General features: G+C 47.2%; 1 protein-coding gene across 1 annotated transcript in view; it reads left to right on the top strand.

The window, feature by feature from the left end:
• ITGB5 (integrin subunit beta 5) overlaps nucleotides 1-16,025 on the top strand; it is a 145,819-nt gene that overhangs the window by 68,822 nt on the left and 60,972 nt on the right. The window contains exons 6-8 of the mRNA XM_066347889.1: nucleotides 11,680-11,841; nucleotides 13,842-13,937; nucleotides 15,444-15,533. Coding sequence (XP_066203986.1) covers nucleotides 11,680-11,841; nucleotides 13,842-13,937; nucleotides 15,444-15,533 — 348 coding nt within the window. The remainder of the gene's footprint in view (nucleotides 1-11,679; nucleotides 11,842-13,841; nucleotides 13,938-15,443; nucleotides 15,534-16,025) is intronic.

Here is a 16,025-nt window from a genome sequence, read left to right as displayed (position 1 = left end):
GGTCTTCCTCCTTTGTCAGCCTTTGCAGTCCCTGAGTGTGACTCCTTCCAGCCCCGGAAATCAAATCGCCCACGGGCTGGAGACTCATGTCCTCAACCAGGGACACCACATCCTTACTCCCTAGCTCTTGTTTCTCTCTCCCCTGGCCCCACACTCTCCAGAGCCAGATAGTGGTGGAGAACAAGACAGCAAGTCTGTGTTCACTCTTGGCAGGAGACAGCTTTTTTATCTGTCTTCTCAAAGGCTGGAAGGCCGAGTCTTCCCTCGGCTCTGCTTCCCCTTTTCACGGACCGCTTCCTCTTCACCACTTCACAGTGTCCACACCTGGGGGACTGACTTCCATGCCTGGCTGCCCAGGTCCTCCGGTAACCACCCCCCGCCCCCACCCCTGGCTACCCTGGCCCCTCTCCGCTCCTCCACCCTCCCGAGCTTGTATCAGACAGTCCCGCGCCCCAGTGGCCACCCTTCCTGCAGTTCCCATTAGTTTTCTCATATCTCAATGCATGGTGGGTGATTTAATTAAATGTTTTTACTTATGATAGCCTTTTAGTGCCTCTCATAGAAATTGTAGATGTTTGTTAGATTCCAGAGCATATGAAATAGCTGGTGGGATTGTGAGCGAAGTGATTTAGGACTGGTAGACATCGTGAGGGAGATGTGCAACCCGGTTTCACCTGTGTCTTCAGTCGCTCAGTCCTGGTCGGCCACAGAGAGGCCCCAGGAGCGAGGCTGGGGTCTCTGTGGGGTTGGGGACGGAGCCCCAGCACGATGTTCTCAGCCTTGGCTGCGTGGCAGACCCACCCGGGGAGCTTTGAAAACCTTGGTGACAGGGTGACAGGTCAGCCCCGTTACATGAGCACCTCTGGGCACCCGTACGGTTAAAGCTCCCTGGAGGGGCCCCGAGTGCTGTCAGACAGAGAGAGACCTGCCGTGAGTGGGAGGCCGGAGGTGCCGGGGAACCTCTGTCTGGGAGAAGGAGGGGAAAGGTCGTGTGGACAGAGATTCAGAGGAGGAAATAAAGGCAATACGTCTGCTACTCTTGGCGGGGGTGGGGGGAGAAGTGATAAGAGGTTGGCAGAGTCAAGAGAAGGGTTAGTAAAAGTGAGTCCAAGCCAAGTGTTAGGCACATGGAAAGAAAGCAGAGGAGAGACTGTTGAACAAATTCTCTAAAGAGGGTGGGATTTAGGGGCTGCGTTTCTTGGGGGAGGGAGGAGCACTCCTTCAGTAAGATCAGAGGAGAGGGCAGGAGGTGGCCCCTTTATTACGAGGCATCCTGGGACCATGGAACCAGACAATGAGGAAGACTGGAACAGGCAAGAGGCAGGTCTTGTTACCTTCCTCTCTTGTTGGCAACAAAAAAAGCGAATTCACCTCCTGGAGCAAGTGTGGGAACTGGAGGTATGAAGGCTGACACAGACCTTGTGGTGAATTTGATGCAGATTTGACCAGCGAACGAAGAGAAGCTGAGTGACTTGCCGTCTTGGCCAGACCTGAGCCCAGAGCGTTTCCGTCCTGCCTGTCCTGACACTTTCCTCTGAGGGCTGACCTCTATCGCATTGAATGGAATTGGCTTTTAAAATTTTTGGTTTTATAGAGATTTGGAGAAAAGTTTAGGTCTTCTGAAGATTTTTTTTTTCTTAAAATAGTTTCTATAAAAAGAGAACATCTTCAGGCTAAACACTTAGAAAGTGCTGGTAGGCAGAAAGGGGGTAAACATCACCCACAGTCCTGCAACCCAAACATAAGCCTGTGTGTTTCTGGGTTGCAGACTTCAGTTCCAGGTTTTCAACCCCACAGAAATACCCTTGACTGACACTGTCCATTCTTGACTGTTTACTTAACATGCAGGTACTGCATTGGGTACTGTTTGTATATCATTTTGTCTTCTCCACAGCCCTCTTTGATGGGTACTGTTATCATCTCTTTCTCAGAGCTGAGAAGCTGGAACTGGGAAAGATGGAGCCTAAGATCACAAAGACAAGCTGAGGCGGACATGGGGCTGGGCGGATTTGCCAGCCATCTGAGCGCGAGCCCCGCACTGTTATGCGGAGGCTGCCCAGAACAAAGAATATGGATAAGTGGTTTTCCCAGCACAATACTCAGTCTGTTCTTGTGATTTATTGTATTTAAATAACTTTCTGAGCAAATCAAGCCTTCTTTTGTTTAAATAAAAATTTGATTGAGGTATAATTGACATACTATAAACTATACGTATTGAAAGTGTACAGCCTGACCAGGTGGTGGCGCAGTGGATAGAGCGTCAGACTGGGATACGGAGGAACCAGGTTCGAGACCCCAAGGTCGCCAGCTTGAGCGCAGGCTCATCTGGTTTGAGCAAAAGCTCACCAGCTTGAGCCCAAGGTCGCTGGCTTGAACAAGGGGTCACTCGGTCTGCTGTGTCCCCCCCCCCACCACCGTCAAGGCACATATGAGAAATCAATGAACAACTGAGGAGCTGCAACGAAGAATTGATCTTTCTCATCTCTCTCCCTTCCTGTCTGTCCCTATCTGTCCCTCTCACTGATTCTCTCTGTCTCTGCCACCAAAAAAATGTACAATTTGAAAATGTTGACGTATATACACACCTGTGAGATACATACACAGCACAATCAAAATAATGAACATACCTTTCTCCCCGCAAAGGGCATTTATGCTTCTCTGTCCCTTCTCCCGCCTGCACCTCTGTCCCCGCACCCCATGCAGCCACGGACTTGTTTTCTGTCACTACACAATAGTTTGAACTTGCTGAAATTTTCTAAATTATAGTTTATACTCTTTTTTGGTCTGTTTTATTTCATTCAGCACAATTATTTTGAGATTCTTCTGTGCTGTTTAGTGTCTCCATTCATTCCTTTTGTTACTGAGGAGTATTTCATTGTATGGATGTACAACAGTTTGTTTATCCATCTACCTCCTGATGGGCATTTGTGTTGTTTTATTTATAGTTTTTGCATACTACAAAAAGAACTACTGTAAATGTTTGTGTTGAAGTCTTTGTATGGACATACACTTCTATTTCTAATAGGCCGATACTTAGGAGTGGGAAGGTTGGATCATCTGGTAGGTGTTTCATTTTCTAAGTAACTGCCAGTTTTCCAAAGTGACATGTACCATTTTCCATACCTGCTGGCAGTGCATGGTAGTTTCATTTCTTCCACATCTCCATCAACATTTGGTATGATTAGTCTTTTTAATTTTTTTTCTTTTTTGACAGAGACGGGGGAGGGGACAGATAGGGACAGACAGGCATGAAGGGAGAGAAGGGAGAGAGATGAGAAGCATTAATTCTTTGTTGAGGCACCTTAGGTGTTCATTAATTACTTTCTCATATGTGCCTTGAAGGGGGGGCTACAGCAGAGTGAGTGACCCCTTGCTCAAGCCAGCAACCTTGGGTCATGTCTATGAGCCCATGCTCAAGCCAACAATCTCGGAGTTTTGAACCTGAGTCCTCTGTGTCCCAGTCTGTTGCTCTATCCACTGTGCCACCACTTTGTCAGGCTAATTTTTTTTTTAGTTGAGGCCTTTAGTTGAGGAGGAGAGGCAGAGAGACAGACTCCCACATGAGCCCTGCCCGGGATCCACCTGGCAACCCCTGTCTGGGGTCAATGCTCGAGTCAACTGAGCTATTTTTAGCACCTGAGGCTTATGCTAGAACCAATTGAGCTATCCTCAGTGCCTAGGGCAGAAGCTTGAACCAGTTGAGCCACTGGCTGCGGGAGAAGAAGAAAGAGAGAAGGGGGAGAAGAAGGGGAAGAAAATCAGGTGGTCACTTCTCACGTGTGCCCTGACTGGAAATCAAACCTGGGACATCCATACACTGGGCTGATGCTCTATCCACTGAGCAAACCAGCCAGGGCCCTTTAATTTTTTTAAATTGAGCTATTGACTTAACATTATTCGTTTCAAGAGTACAATGTAGTGATGCGACATTTGTATATATTGCAAAATGATTGCAAAAACCCAGTCAACATCTGTCACTGCACAGTTATAGATTTTTTTCTTGATGGTGAAAGCTTTTAAGAGCCATTCTCCTAGCTGCTTTCCAGTACGCAGTGCAGTAGCCACTCTCCTAGCTGCTTTCCAGTACGCAGTGCAGTAGCCACTCTCCTAGCTGCTTTCCAGTACGCAGTGCAGTAGCCACTCCCCTAGCTGCTTTCCAGTATGCAGTGTAGTAGCCACTCCCCTAGCTGCTTTCCAGTACGCAGTGTAGTAGCCACTCTCCTAGCTGCTTTCCAGTACGCAGTGCAGTGTTATGAACCACAGCCGCTATGCTGTGCAGTACAGCCCCTTGACTTATTTTATACCCGGAAGTTTGTACGTTTTGACCCCACTTCACCCATTTAGCCTTTTTAATTTTAGCCATTGTATTAGGTGTGTGGTAGAATCTCATTGTGGTTTTAATTAGTGCAAAGCTCTTAAACTCTTTGGTATGCAATACTGTACAGTCCCTGTAACAAGTGGAGTCTCATACCAAGTAGTGCAAGAAAAAGTAAAGAAATGTAAAAATTATTGCTAGTCTTAGAGTAATAATTATAGGTTCCTTTTTTGTTTTTGTTCTTTTTATGTGCTGAGTACTTTAAAATGCATCGTGTCTAAATGTAGCATCCCCTTGCAAAGTAGGATCATCTGCATTTCAGATGATGCTATAAAGGCTGAGAGAGGTGAGACGGCTCACACAGGGTCTCATAGTTACAGCAAAATGGAGATTTGAACTCGGCCTCGTCTGTTCCAGAGCTTACATACTCTGTCCCCTAGGCTGTACTGTATTTTTTTAAGTGCTTTTCATTTTTTAAAATAAATATTTATTTTCCCTCTATTGCTCTCTACCCCAAACATGGAATACAGGACCTAAGACTTCAAAACGGATAGCTCTGCTGACCAGGCAGACAGTAGGAAATTTATTTTGAATATAAATTCTTTGTGGAGTCATAACTTGTAAAATCTCCAAGCCCCAAAGGCTGGGTGAATAAATATGCGTGTCCTGACTCATTCTCTGCAGCCCGACCTCTGGGCCAAGTTTGCTAACGTGGCTTACATAACAAGGGTCCACTTCAGAGAACATGGGCTTTATTATTGTTCCATGCCCCGCTCTTAATTGGTGGAGCTATTTCTGTTGCAGATTCAACCTTTACATTCAACAAGCATTCACTTTGGTCCTGGCAGCCTTTAATTGAGAGCCTCCCCTGTGCTTTCATGAATTAACACATTTTTTACACACACACACACACACACACACACACACCCCACTTCCTCTCTCAATATATGACTGGGTAGTTTAGCATTGTGGGTAAGAGACAAGTAATTTGTAATCTGACCCTAGGTCCTTACTAGTTCAGTGACCTTGGGCAAGTTACTGAATGTTTCTGAACGCTGGTTTCCTCATCTACAAGATGGCAATACATATATTACTTACTTCACAGGGGTTGCCCTGAAGATTGAATGGAATAATGGAGGTGATCAATAAATGTTAGGTATTATTCTTATTTTACTGACAAGCAAAATGCTTCTGAGGTGTTCAACAATTTGGTCAAAGCTCCACAGTAATTAGGACTAGCAGCAGAATTCAGATGCTCATCCTCAGGTGCCCAGGCGGCTCCTTGTTCTGTCTCCTCGCTTCCCCTCTCCTTTCGGTCCCCACAAGTCCCTTGAGAAGCTGGCATGGGAGAAAAGGAAACCAAAAAAGTTAAATGACAGAGCCAACATTCGGAACCCAGTCTCATAAAAGTAGTACTTGCTTATTGAAGATAATTTGGAAAAAAGAAGCAGAGATTGCCCATAATCTTAACCCCAGCCCTATTATGGGGAACATCGTTTCTATGTCTTACTGTCTCTGTAATAGAAAGTGATGCAATTACAATGCTGTTTCTCTGCTTTTCACTTTATATCATAAATGTTTACACATAATTTCATACTTCTGATGAACATAACTTCTAATGACCATAGAGGAGTTATCTCCCCATTTACTTAACTATTCCCAAATGGCAGGACATTCATGTCTTTCCCTTTTTGTTACTATTAGTAAAAATACTGTTGTGTATTTTTTCAGAATAGTTCTTACAAAGTGTCGCCTGAAGTAGAATAATTGAGTCAAAAGATATATTCTTCAGGCCTGACCTGTGGTGGCGCAGTGGATAAAGTGTCGACCTGGAAATGCTGAGGTTGCCGGTTTGAAACCCTGGGCTTGCCTGGTCAAGGCACATATGGGAGTTGATGCTTCCAGCTCCTCCCCCCATCTCTCTCTCCTCTTTCCTCTGTCTCTGTCTCTCTCTCTCTCTCTCTCTCTCTCTCTCTCCCTCTCCCTCTCTCTCCTCTCTGAAATGAATAAATAAAAAATTTTTTAAAAAAAGGTATAGTCTTCAGTAAGGGTTTTCTAAAAGTCTGGTTTATTGAGGGAAAATTTACAGAGTAAAATTCACCTTTTTTAGGTGTAAAGCCTTCCAGCTACCCTACAATTAAGATATAGAATATCTTTGGCACCACAGTTTCCAAGTGTCCCTTTGTTGGCCATCCTCTCTCTTTACCCTCAGACTTCGGCAACACCAACCAGTTTTTCTGTCCCTACATTTTTGTCTTTTCCTGAATGTTGTAGAAATGGAGTTAGTAAATCACCTCTGAGTCAGGCGTCTTTCACTTCCCACAATGCTTTTGAGAGTCATTGAAATTGCTGTGTATCCATAGTTTGTTTCTTTCACTGCCGAGTAGTATCCCATTGTGCCGATATACTACAACGTGTCTATCTAGTCTCTGCTCCATGGCCATTTGAGTTGTTCCTAGTTTTTGGTCATTATGAATAGCTGCTATAAATATTTGCACAGAGGGTTTTAGGGGAGCCTAAATTTTCATTTCTTTTGAGTGGGATTACTAGGTTGATGGTAGGTGTGTATTGACTTTATAAGAACTTGCCAAACTTTGTTTTCCACTTGCTGAAACATTCTGTTTTCTCACTAGCAATTATGAGAGTTCCATTTTGTTCCAAGTCCTTACTGTCACTTGGTATTGTCAGAGTTGGTTGTTTGCCAGTGGAAAAGCTATGTAATGTCTTTCTCATTGTGGTTTTAATGTGTATCTCCTTAATGACTGGTGATGCTGTGGATCCTTTTCTTGAGAGAGAGAGAGAGAGAGAGAGAGAGAGAGAGACAGGAAGGGAGAGAGATGAGAAACAACAACTCATAGTTGCATCACTTCAGTTGTTCATTGACTGCTTCTCATGTGTGCCTTGACCAGGAGGCTCAAGTCAAGCCAGTGACCCCTCGCTCAAGCCAGCAACCTTAGGCTTCAAGCCAGTGGCCTTTGGGCTCAAGCCAGCAACCTTGGGAATCATACTGATGATCCCACACTCAAGCTAGAGAACTCATACTCAAGCCAGCGACCCGGGGGTTTTGAACCTGGAACCTCAGCATCCCAGTTTGATACCCTATCCATTGTGCCACCACCAGTCAGGCCTGAGGATCCTTTCATGTACCTATTTCCATCCATATGTCTTCCTTAGTAAAATGTATGTTCAAGTCTCTATCTTTTTAATTTAGTTGTTTTCTTATTGTTGACCTCTTTGAGAGTTTTCTACATATTAGAGGCAAGTCCTTTATCAGATTTTTATTTTTTGCAAATATTTTCTTTCAATCTGTATCTTGTCATTTCATTTTCTTAATGATATCTTTTAAAGAGCAAATGTTTCTAATTTTGATGAAGTCCAGTTCATCAATTTTTTAGTCCAATGAACTGTCTTATCCAAGAACACTTTGCCTATACCAAGGTCACAAAGATTTTCTCTGGTTTTCTTCAGAAGCTCTATAGTTTTTGGTCTGTGATCTACTTTAGGTTAATTTTTACATTTAATGAGATATGTGGGTTGAGCATTATTTTTTCTGATGGATGTCTCATTGATTCAGTACCTTCATTTGAGTTGACTATGTGTGGGTCCATTTCCGGTCTCTCTATTCTGTTCCAATGGTTTGTGCATCTACTTTTCTGTCAGTCCTATAATGTCTCGATGAGTGTAGCTTTACAATAAGCCTTGACCTTAGATGGTGAGTCTCCAGTTTGTGGGTTGTTTTTTTTTATTGTTTGGCTAGTCTCCATTGTTTGCCTTTCCACATAAGTTTTAGAATCAGCTTGTTATTTTCTCAAAAAGGTCGTCTGGGCTTTTGATTGGGATTGTGTCAAACCTGTAGCTCACTGGGGAGAATGACATCGTAAAACCATTAACTTCCAATCCATGAAAGTATTCTTTCTGTCATTTATTGAGGTTTCTGATTTTCTTTAATGTTTTTAACACATCTGTCTAATTAAAAGTTGGTCTTCTACATTCATGTTAGGGTGTTTAGTACATAGCTGTGCCTTTCTGGATAACAAAACCACACTTTTCCTGTCCAGAAGCCTTGCTGGTTTATATTCTCTTAATCATGCTCTATCTCCCATGGATTTCACCCCCTCCTCTCCATACTCCATGGAGTACAGTTATTGCTTTATTTATTTAAAAGTTTTAAGCTTTTTTTCAAAGTAAAATCTACCTATAGAAGACTCTACATAAAAATGCATTTTGATAAATTTTCACAAGGTAGAAATACCAGGTCAAGAAACAGAACATTACCAACAACCCAGAACCTCCCTGTGACCTCTTCTTTTACTCCCCTACCCTCACCCCAATCCTGCCCCCAATGGGAACCACTACCTCAACTTCTAACACCGTAAGTTAGTTATAGCATGGCTTAGAATTTCAGTGCTGTTAAGGGACCTTTTAGATGGCTTGTTCCAGGTCTCCAAAATGTGCCTAGCCTCCTCATTTTGCCTTTGCTAATGCTTAGAATGACCACCTACCCCCTCTTCCAGCTTCCTTGAAGAGTCCTCCTCATCCATCCAGCTCAGGATAAATTTCGTCTGCCCTGGAGGTCTTTCTCTGCTTGGCTCTCCCAGTTACCACTGACATTGTACTGTATTTCCCCATGTATAAGATGCACCTTAATTTTGGGGGCTGAAATTTGAAGAAAAAAATGTATTACATAAAGTTACTGAACTCAGGTTTTATTCATCATAAAATTCCTACAGCTCCTCATCACTGTCAAAACTCCCATCTATTAGCTTGTCCTCATCTGTGTCTGATGATAAATCACTATCTTCATATATTGCCTCGTCCTCAGTTCCATCTATGGCATTTGAAATGCCATATTTCTACAACCACTGTATAAGACGCACCTAGTTTTTGACCCCAAAGTTTTTGAAAAAGGGTACGTCTTATACATGGGGGGGAAGTATGGTACTTACCTCCATTAGAATATCCATGTGCTATAAGTAATCAACTACTGGTACACAGCAAGTTTGATGAAGTCCAGTTCATCAATTTTTTTTTTTTTTTACAGGGACAGAGAGCGAGTCAGAGAGAGGGATAGATAGGGACAGACAGACAGGAACGGAGAGAGATGAGAAGCATCAATCATTAGTTTTTCGTTGTGCGTTGCGACTTCTTAGTTGTTCATTGATTGCTTTCTCATATGTGCTTGACTGCGGGCCCTCAGCAGACCGAGTAACCCCTTGCTCGAGCCAGCGACCTTGGGTCCAAATTGGTGAGCTTTTGTTCAAACCAGATGAGCCCGTGCTCAAGCTGGCGACCTCGGGGTCTCGAACCTGGGTCCCTCCACATCCCAGTCCGACGCTCTATCCACTGGGCCACCGCCTGGTCAGGCTCATCAATTATTTTATCCTATGAACTGTCTTATCTAGGATATCTTTGCCTAGACTCAGTGCCTTCATTGGGGCCTGGCACACAGTAGGAGTAATAATTGTATGGTGGAGCCCTGGCACCAGCTGGCTCAGAGGATAGAGCATTGGCCCAGCATGCGGACATCCCAGCTTTAATTTCCAGTCAGCACACATGAGCAGTGACCATCTGCTTCTCTCCCTCTCCCCCTTCCTCTGTCTTCTTTCCTCTCACAGCCAGTGGCTCAATTGATGCAAGTGTCAGCCCTGGGTGCTGAGGATAGCTTGGTTGGTCTGAGTGTGTCAGCCTCAGGTGCTGATTGAAGCTCGGTTGTTTCAAGCATCAGCCCCAGACAGGGGTTGCTGGGTGGGTCCTAGTTGGGGCACATGCAGGAGTCTATCTTTTCCCGTCCTCTCACTTTAAAAAATTGTATGTTCGGGGTGAATGTTGAGAGTCAGGGGAACTGATTCCCTAAAAGGTTAAGTTCCTTACAGTGGGCTTCCTAGCTTTCAGTCCTCACTGGCCTTTTTTCAAACCCCTTTTATCCCTCATGTTACTCTGACTTTCTGTGTTGTGTTTTTTTTTTAATTTTCACGCTGCTTTTGGAGTGAGAAAACATCATAGCTCTTGAAAGCTGTTATGTTCATCGTTATGGTGATAAGACAGAGAAGAAGAAACCCTCAACCCCTCATCTGCTGTGAGAGCAATAGCTTTTTTTTCTTTTTTTGTATTTTTCTGAAGTTGGAAACAGGGAGGCAGTCAGACAGACACCCACATGCGCCCGACCGAAATCCACCCGGCACACCCACTAGGGGGTGATGCTCTGCCCATCTGGGGCGTTGCTCCGCTGCAACCAGAGCCACTCTAGTGCCTGAGGCAGAGGCTACAGAGCCATCCTCAGCACCTGGGCCAATTTTGCTCCAATGGAGCCTTGGCTGCAGGAGGGGAAGAGAGAGACAGAGAGGAAGGAGAGGGGGAGGGGTGGAGAAGTAGATGGGCACTTCTCCTGTGTGCCCTGGCCGGGAATCGAACCCGGGACTCCTGCACACCAGGCCGATGCTCCACCACTGAGCCAACCGGCCAGGGCCGAGAGCAATAGCTTTTAATTGTCAAGTCTGTGAATTCAGTCTTGAGTTCAGTCTATAGTGTGCGTGTGTCAAAAACTCTCAACAGTGTTTAAACCCTTCATATATTCACCCTGCTACCGACATATTTTGGGATGCCCTTTCGCTGTTAGTAAGACGGCAACCATATCTCAATTTTTGTTGCTCGGTGTCAGGGCTTAGCTGCTCCTAGTGTAGTGTTAGGGCCGCAATGGCTAAATATGAAAAATCGAGTTTTTCATTGCAATACAGATGCTATTTAGCTGTGACTCCTGACGGATGAGTGGATACATTCCATGTAGTAAAGCAATAAGGGGAGAAAAGAGTTCATCTGATTGAACTAAAACACTAACGTGGTTCAATTAATGATGGGAGTGGTTTACACCTGCCAGTATGGATGGTGGGTTTTATCAAATCCTCTAAAGACATATCGGCCTGTTGGTGAGTACTCCATTTTGAGTAATTTAGGGACTGAAGTGTTCACTTACTTGTCATCTTAGACAAGCCAGCCTGCCCAAGGGTGTTGTGAGAGGTTGGAGTGGGGTAAATGCTGTTTGGGAAAGGAGCCCTGAGGTGTGAACTGCAGGGACCGGAGAGGAGTGTGACGGTCTGGAGGGAAGAGGCCAGCACGTGGGCCTGGATGAGCCAAACCGGGGTGATTGGTCTCCATGCACTTAGTTTCCCCGTCCAGGCTGTGTCTCTTCCGAGCTCTGGGGGATTTCTCTCTAGTGGTTTTATCTGGGTCCTCGGGAACATGGGAGAATTCCCCTGATTCAGACCAACCACGACCCCCGGCAATGAGCTGGTGCCTGGTCTGATGCGCAGGGCAGGCTCGGGTGGTGCCCAGAAAGGCTTTGCACTCATCACCCCTCTGTTCCTCAGGAGAAGGTTGGCTGGCGAAAGGATGCCTTGCACTTGCTGGTCTTCACATCGGACGACGTGCCCCACATCGCACTTGATGGAAAACTGGGGGGCCTGGTGCAGCCACACGACGGCCAGTGCCACCTGAATGAGGCCAACGAGTACACCGCGTCCAACCAGATGGTGAGGGCGGGCCCCGAGTGCTGCCCCATGGCCCTGCGTGGTTCAAGGGCTCACCTGATGGTGAAATCCTTGTCTGGCCTTCTGCTCGCTGGCTTTCCCACCCATTTTGGGGACTGGGTTTCACTGCACCGTCTTCTCCAGCTGGGCTTCCAGACTTCCTCATTGACACGGAGCATTTCTCAGGGAAGTCTGTTGCTGGTTCGTCCTTCTGCATTGCGCACCTAAATGGGAGTGTCTCACTGAGGAAAGAGGTGATGGGGGTAGACAGCAGAAATCTCAGAGGAGAAAGGTGACCTTACAGGATGGTGGGGACTATACTCCTCAGAGATCAAAACTAGGATAGAAGTTACAGGACCAAACAAGCCAACACAAAACTTCCCGACTTCTAGAGACCAGCTCCCTGAGGCGCTGTGTCCGTCAGTGTCAGAAGTAGGGCAGAAGGCACCCTGCATGGAATGGGAGGCCCCAAGGATCTTCCAGTTCCAGTGACCTATGACCATGACCGTATAATTTAAAAGAATTTATGTAAAGTTTCAAACGTATACAATGATCTATACGTATACAATGATTCATTTCCAGTGAAATGAATTCCTGTGTTCCTGCTACCCAGACCCAACAATTACCAAGATCTTGTCACACTTTCTGTTCAATGAAAAAAATAAAAAAATAAATCTAAACCTTCTTCCTTCCCAAATCCATTCGGGTGTCTGGCTAGAAAGGGATTCTTTCTCATTTTCTTTGCTGGATAAGCCCATTTTCTCCAGTATCAAGAGGTGGCCAATGTCCAAGCCTTCCATATTACCCAAGAATAATGAAGTCTGGGAAAAGGAGTCATAACTGTAGAACCTGATAACTATAGAACAGATATGAACCTCTGTACTTATCATTAGCCCTTAAAATTCTTCAGGACATTGTTAAAATACTTCTTCTCCCCTCCCTCCCCCCTTTCCTCTTTCCTTCCCTCCCTCCCTCCCTCCCTCCCTCCCTCTCTCCTTCCTTTCCTCATATCCCATCCCCACCATGTCCCAACCTTTAGTCCATAGGTCAGCAGCCTCTTCTGCTCATTCTGAGCCATGTACAGGACTCAGCAGGATGTGTGGTGGGGTGGGGTGGGGTGGGGTGGGGCATCAGTAGGCCCAGTTGTTAGTCACAGGAAAAGGAGATCAGGAGGAAAGGTCTTAAGGAATGGAAGAAGATACTAGGTGCTGATGGTAGATGGGTAGATGGTAGGATGTGGTAGATGGTAGATCCTTTCAGCAGGGCTGGGAGCTCCCAACTCTGCCCCATCCCTGCTGAAAGGGTGGAAACATAGACTAGGTATGAGCAACCTCTGTTCATCACTTCTCCATTCTCTGGGGTGGGAGAGGTTAGTTTGGTAGGTGCTAGACGGTCCTTTTCTGGAGGGCCTGCTCTACACATTTCCTCTGTAGGAGCTGCCATCGGGGCTTTGTGATTGAGGGGCTGCTGGGGAAGATGCTTTTCCTGGCAAGTGATGAGTCACTGAGTACAAGCTGGAGCCTGGTAGTATCTCAGCCCATTAGAAATGTTACAGCCGGCCCTGGCCGGTTGGCTCAGCGGTAGAGCGTCGGCCTGGCGTGCGGGGGACCCGGGTTTGATTCCCGGCCAGGGCGCATAGGAGAAGTGCCCATTTGCTTCTCCACCCCCCCCTTCCTCTCTGTCTCTCTCTTCCCCTCCCGCAGCTGAGGCTCCATTGGAGCAAAGATGGCCCAGGCGCTGGGGATGGCTCCTTGGCCTCTGCCCCAGGCGCTAGAGTGGCTCTGGTCGCGGCAGAGCGATGCCCCGGAGGGGCAGAGCATCGCCCCCTGGTGGGCAGAGCGTCGCCCCTGGTGGGCGTGCTGGGTGGATCCCGGTCGCGCGCATGCAGGAGTCTGTCTGACTGTCTCTCCCCGTTTCCAGCTTCAGAAAAAATACAAAAAACAAAACAAAAAACAAAAAAAAACAAAGAAATGTTACAGCCTTGACTTCTGCATTGGTCTTAGGACTATCCATCCCTTGCGTTGCTTGGAGAGAAGTTGGCAGAGAACAACATCAACCTCATCTTTGCAGTGACGAAGAACCATTATATGCTCTACAAGGTACACCTGGAGGGAGGGAGGGAAGCTGGTGTCCTGATTCTGGGGTCCATGCTGACCCTAAGGTGAATGGGAGACTAGAATGTGGGGTGAGGAGTGTTGACAGCGCTCCTCTGTGTGTGGGGGAGCCAGAGGAGGGCTGGGATATAGAGCCCTGTCTCAATCTAGTGGAAAATACTACATCACTCATTCTAGTATTCTGGAGTTTTCCGGCCTTGCCCACAGAGTGCGGGAGACCAGTGGGTTAGCCTGGGACAGGAATTCCTAAAGAAAACAATAAATGTCTTGAGTTAACAGAGCAGTCTTGGTATGGATCTGTTCTGTCTAGAAGAGACTATTTCTGGGTCCTCCCATGGACCATCATTAGTAAACTGCCCTCGTGAACATGCTCCTTCCCACAATCACAGGCAAGTCACATCTGGAAGTAGGATTCTCCTCCAAGGGGCTCAGGTAGGATGCACGTAAGCTAAATGTCCAGCCCAGCTCACCTCTGACAGGCAGCCTTGGTCCCGAGAGCTATGGGAGCTTCATCCCAACCTCTAAACAGCCGGCCCCGGTCCCCTCTGCTTTCATTCTGAACACCCGCAAAGAGCCTTTGTCTAATTGCTTTACTACTGCTCTTGCCTGAGATGATTGCTGATAAAATGCCACTTACATGTTCTTGAGCCCTTTATCTTCTTTTAGTCCGAGTCCATTTCAGAAGATGAGAATGAGGGAGGAGAATTGCTTTTCTGTTTTTGTTTGGTGGAAGATAGCAGGATAAAACATACCCATATACAAATAGCAAATAGCATTGTTCGGGGGATCAGTGGCACGGACCGGGCTGAGTGTGTGCCCACATGCCCAGGAGGGAAGAGGCCCACCTTGGCTTAAGCCATCCTTGCTCAGAGAGGAGTCCAGGGCCAGCTGAGAGTATTTCTAGATGTTTCTGTCACGTTAATAAGCGACCTACTCACGTGTCAGTACAACTGGAAGAGGAGAGGCAGCTCCTTCAAGGCCTGCTTTGTCGAAGGACTGCGCCCGGAGGTACCAGAGGGCGCCATTCACATCCCTGCTCCCTCTTAGGAAAAGAGGCTGCCCGTGAGCCCCTTGGAAAGAACCTCTTTCACTTCTGTGGAACTGACGCAGGGCATCCCTGAGCTGATCCTGGGACTATCTATGGAGACTAGGGGAGAGATGGTGGAAATACGGAAGACTATGTTGACCTTGGAGGATAGTCTTTCAGAGAGTTGTCCATTATATGCCTGACGGGAGGGGTCTTCAAGAAGGAGCATGGCATTGTACTCTGAGGAACGGGTCTAGACGTTCCAGAATGGGCGTGGCACAGGCCACTGTAATAACTTTCCCTGTGTAGTTCTTTTCACCCTTCCGTGTGGCATCTGCTGCAATTTATGGGGTGAGAGAGTGGCCGACTTGTGTGGGGGGCCCCTTCCTATTCTAGAGCAGGGTTTGCTCTCAGACAGTGTGGAAGGGCAAATGGGCTTATTTCTGTTTTCTTTCTTCCCCAAGAATTTTACAGCTCTGATACCTGGAACAACGGTGGAGATTTTACATGGAGACTCTAATAACATTATTCAACTGATTATCAATGCCTACAGTGTAAGTCATTGGCTTCTCCCCGCCCCGCCCCCCCTCCTCTCCCACCCCCGCCCCGCCCCCCCTCCTCTCCCACCCCCGCCCCACCCCCCCCCACCCCCCACCCCCACCCCCCCCCCCCCCACCCCCACCCCCACCCCCACCCCCACCCCCACCTCCTCCGCCCTCTCCCACCGAGGCGCCGGGAGCTGACGTGGACTCAGCCGGCACACGGCGTGCCGGTGCACTTGGCTCTGCGTCCTGGCTCCTCCGGCTGCATTTGGTGCCTCCTGCCTCTGCTCAGGCTCGGGGTGGAGAAGGCCATCCTGCTTGATGCATCCCTCTCCCCTCAGCTCTGATAACTGGACTTTCCCCATAAGCTGACCCTGCGAGCTGTGACTGCCCAGTCAGACCCAGGCCTGTGGCCGGACCTTGGGTTCTGACTGCGCGAGGCCCCGGTGCCACTGAGCACCTCCGGCCAGCCCTTTGCCGAGATGCTCCTGCCGCGGTGCTCCT

The sequence above is a fragment of the Saccopteryx leptura genome, chromosome 8 (assembly GCF_036850995.1).
Source record: "Saccopteryx leptura isolate mSacLep1 chromosome 8, mSacLep1_pri_phased_curated, whole genome shotgun sequence".
Lineage (NCBI taxonomy): Eukaryota > Metazoa > Chordata > Mammalia > Chiroptera > Emballonuridae > Saccopteryx > Saccopteryx leptura.
This window is presented reverse-complemented; position numbering and strand designations above follow the sequence as displayed.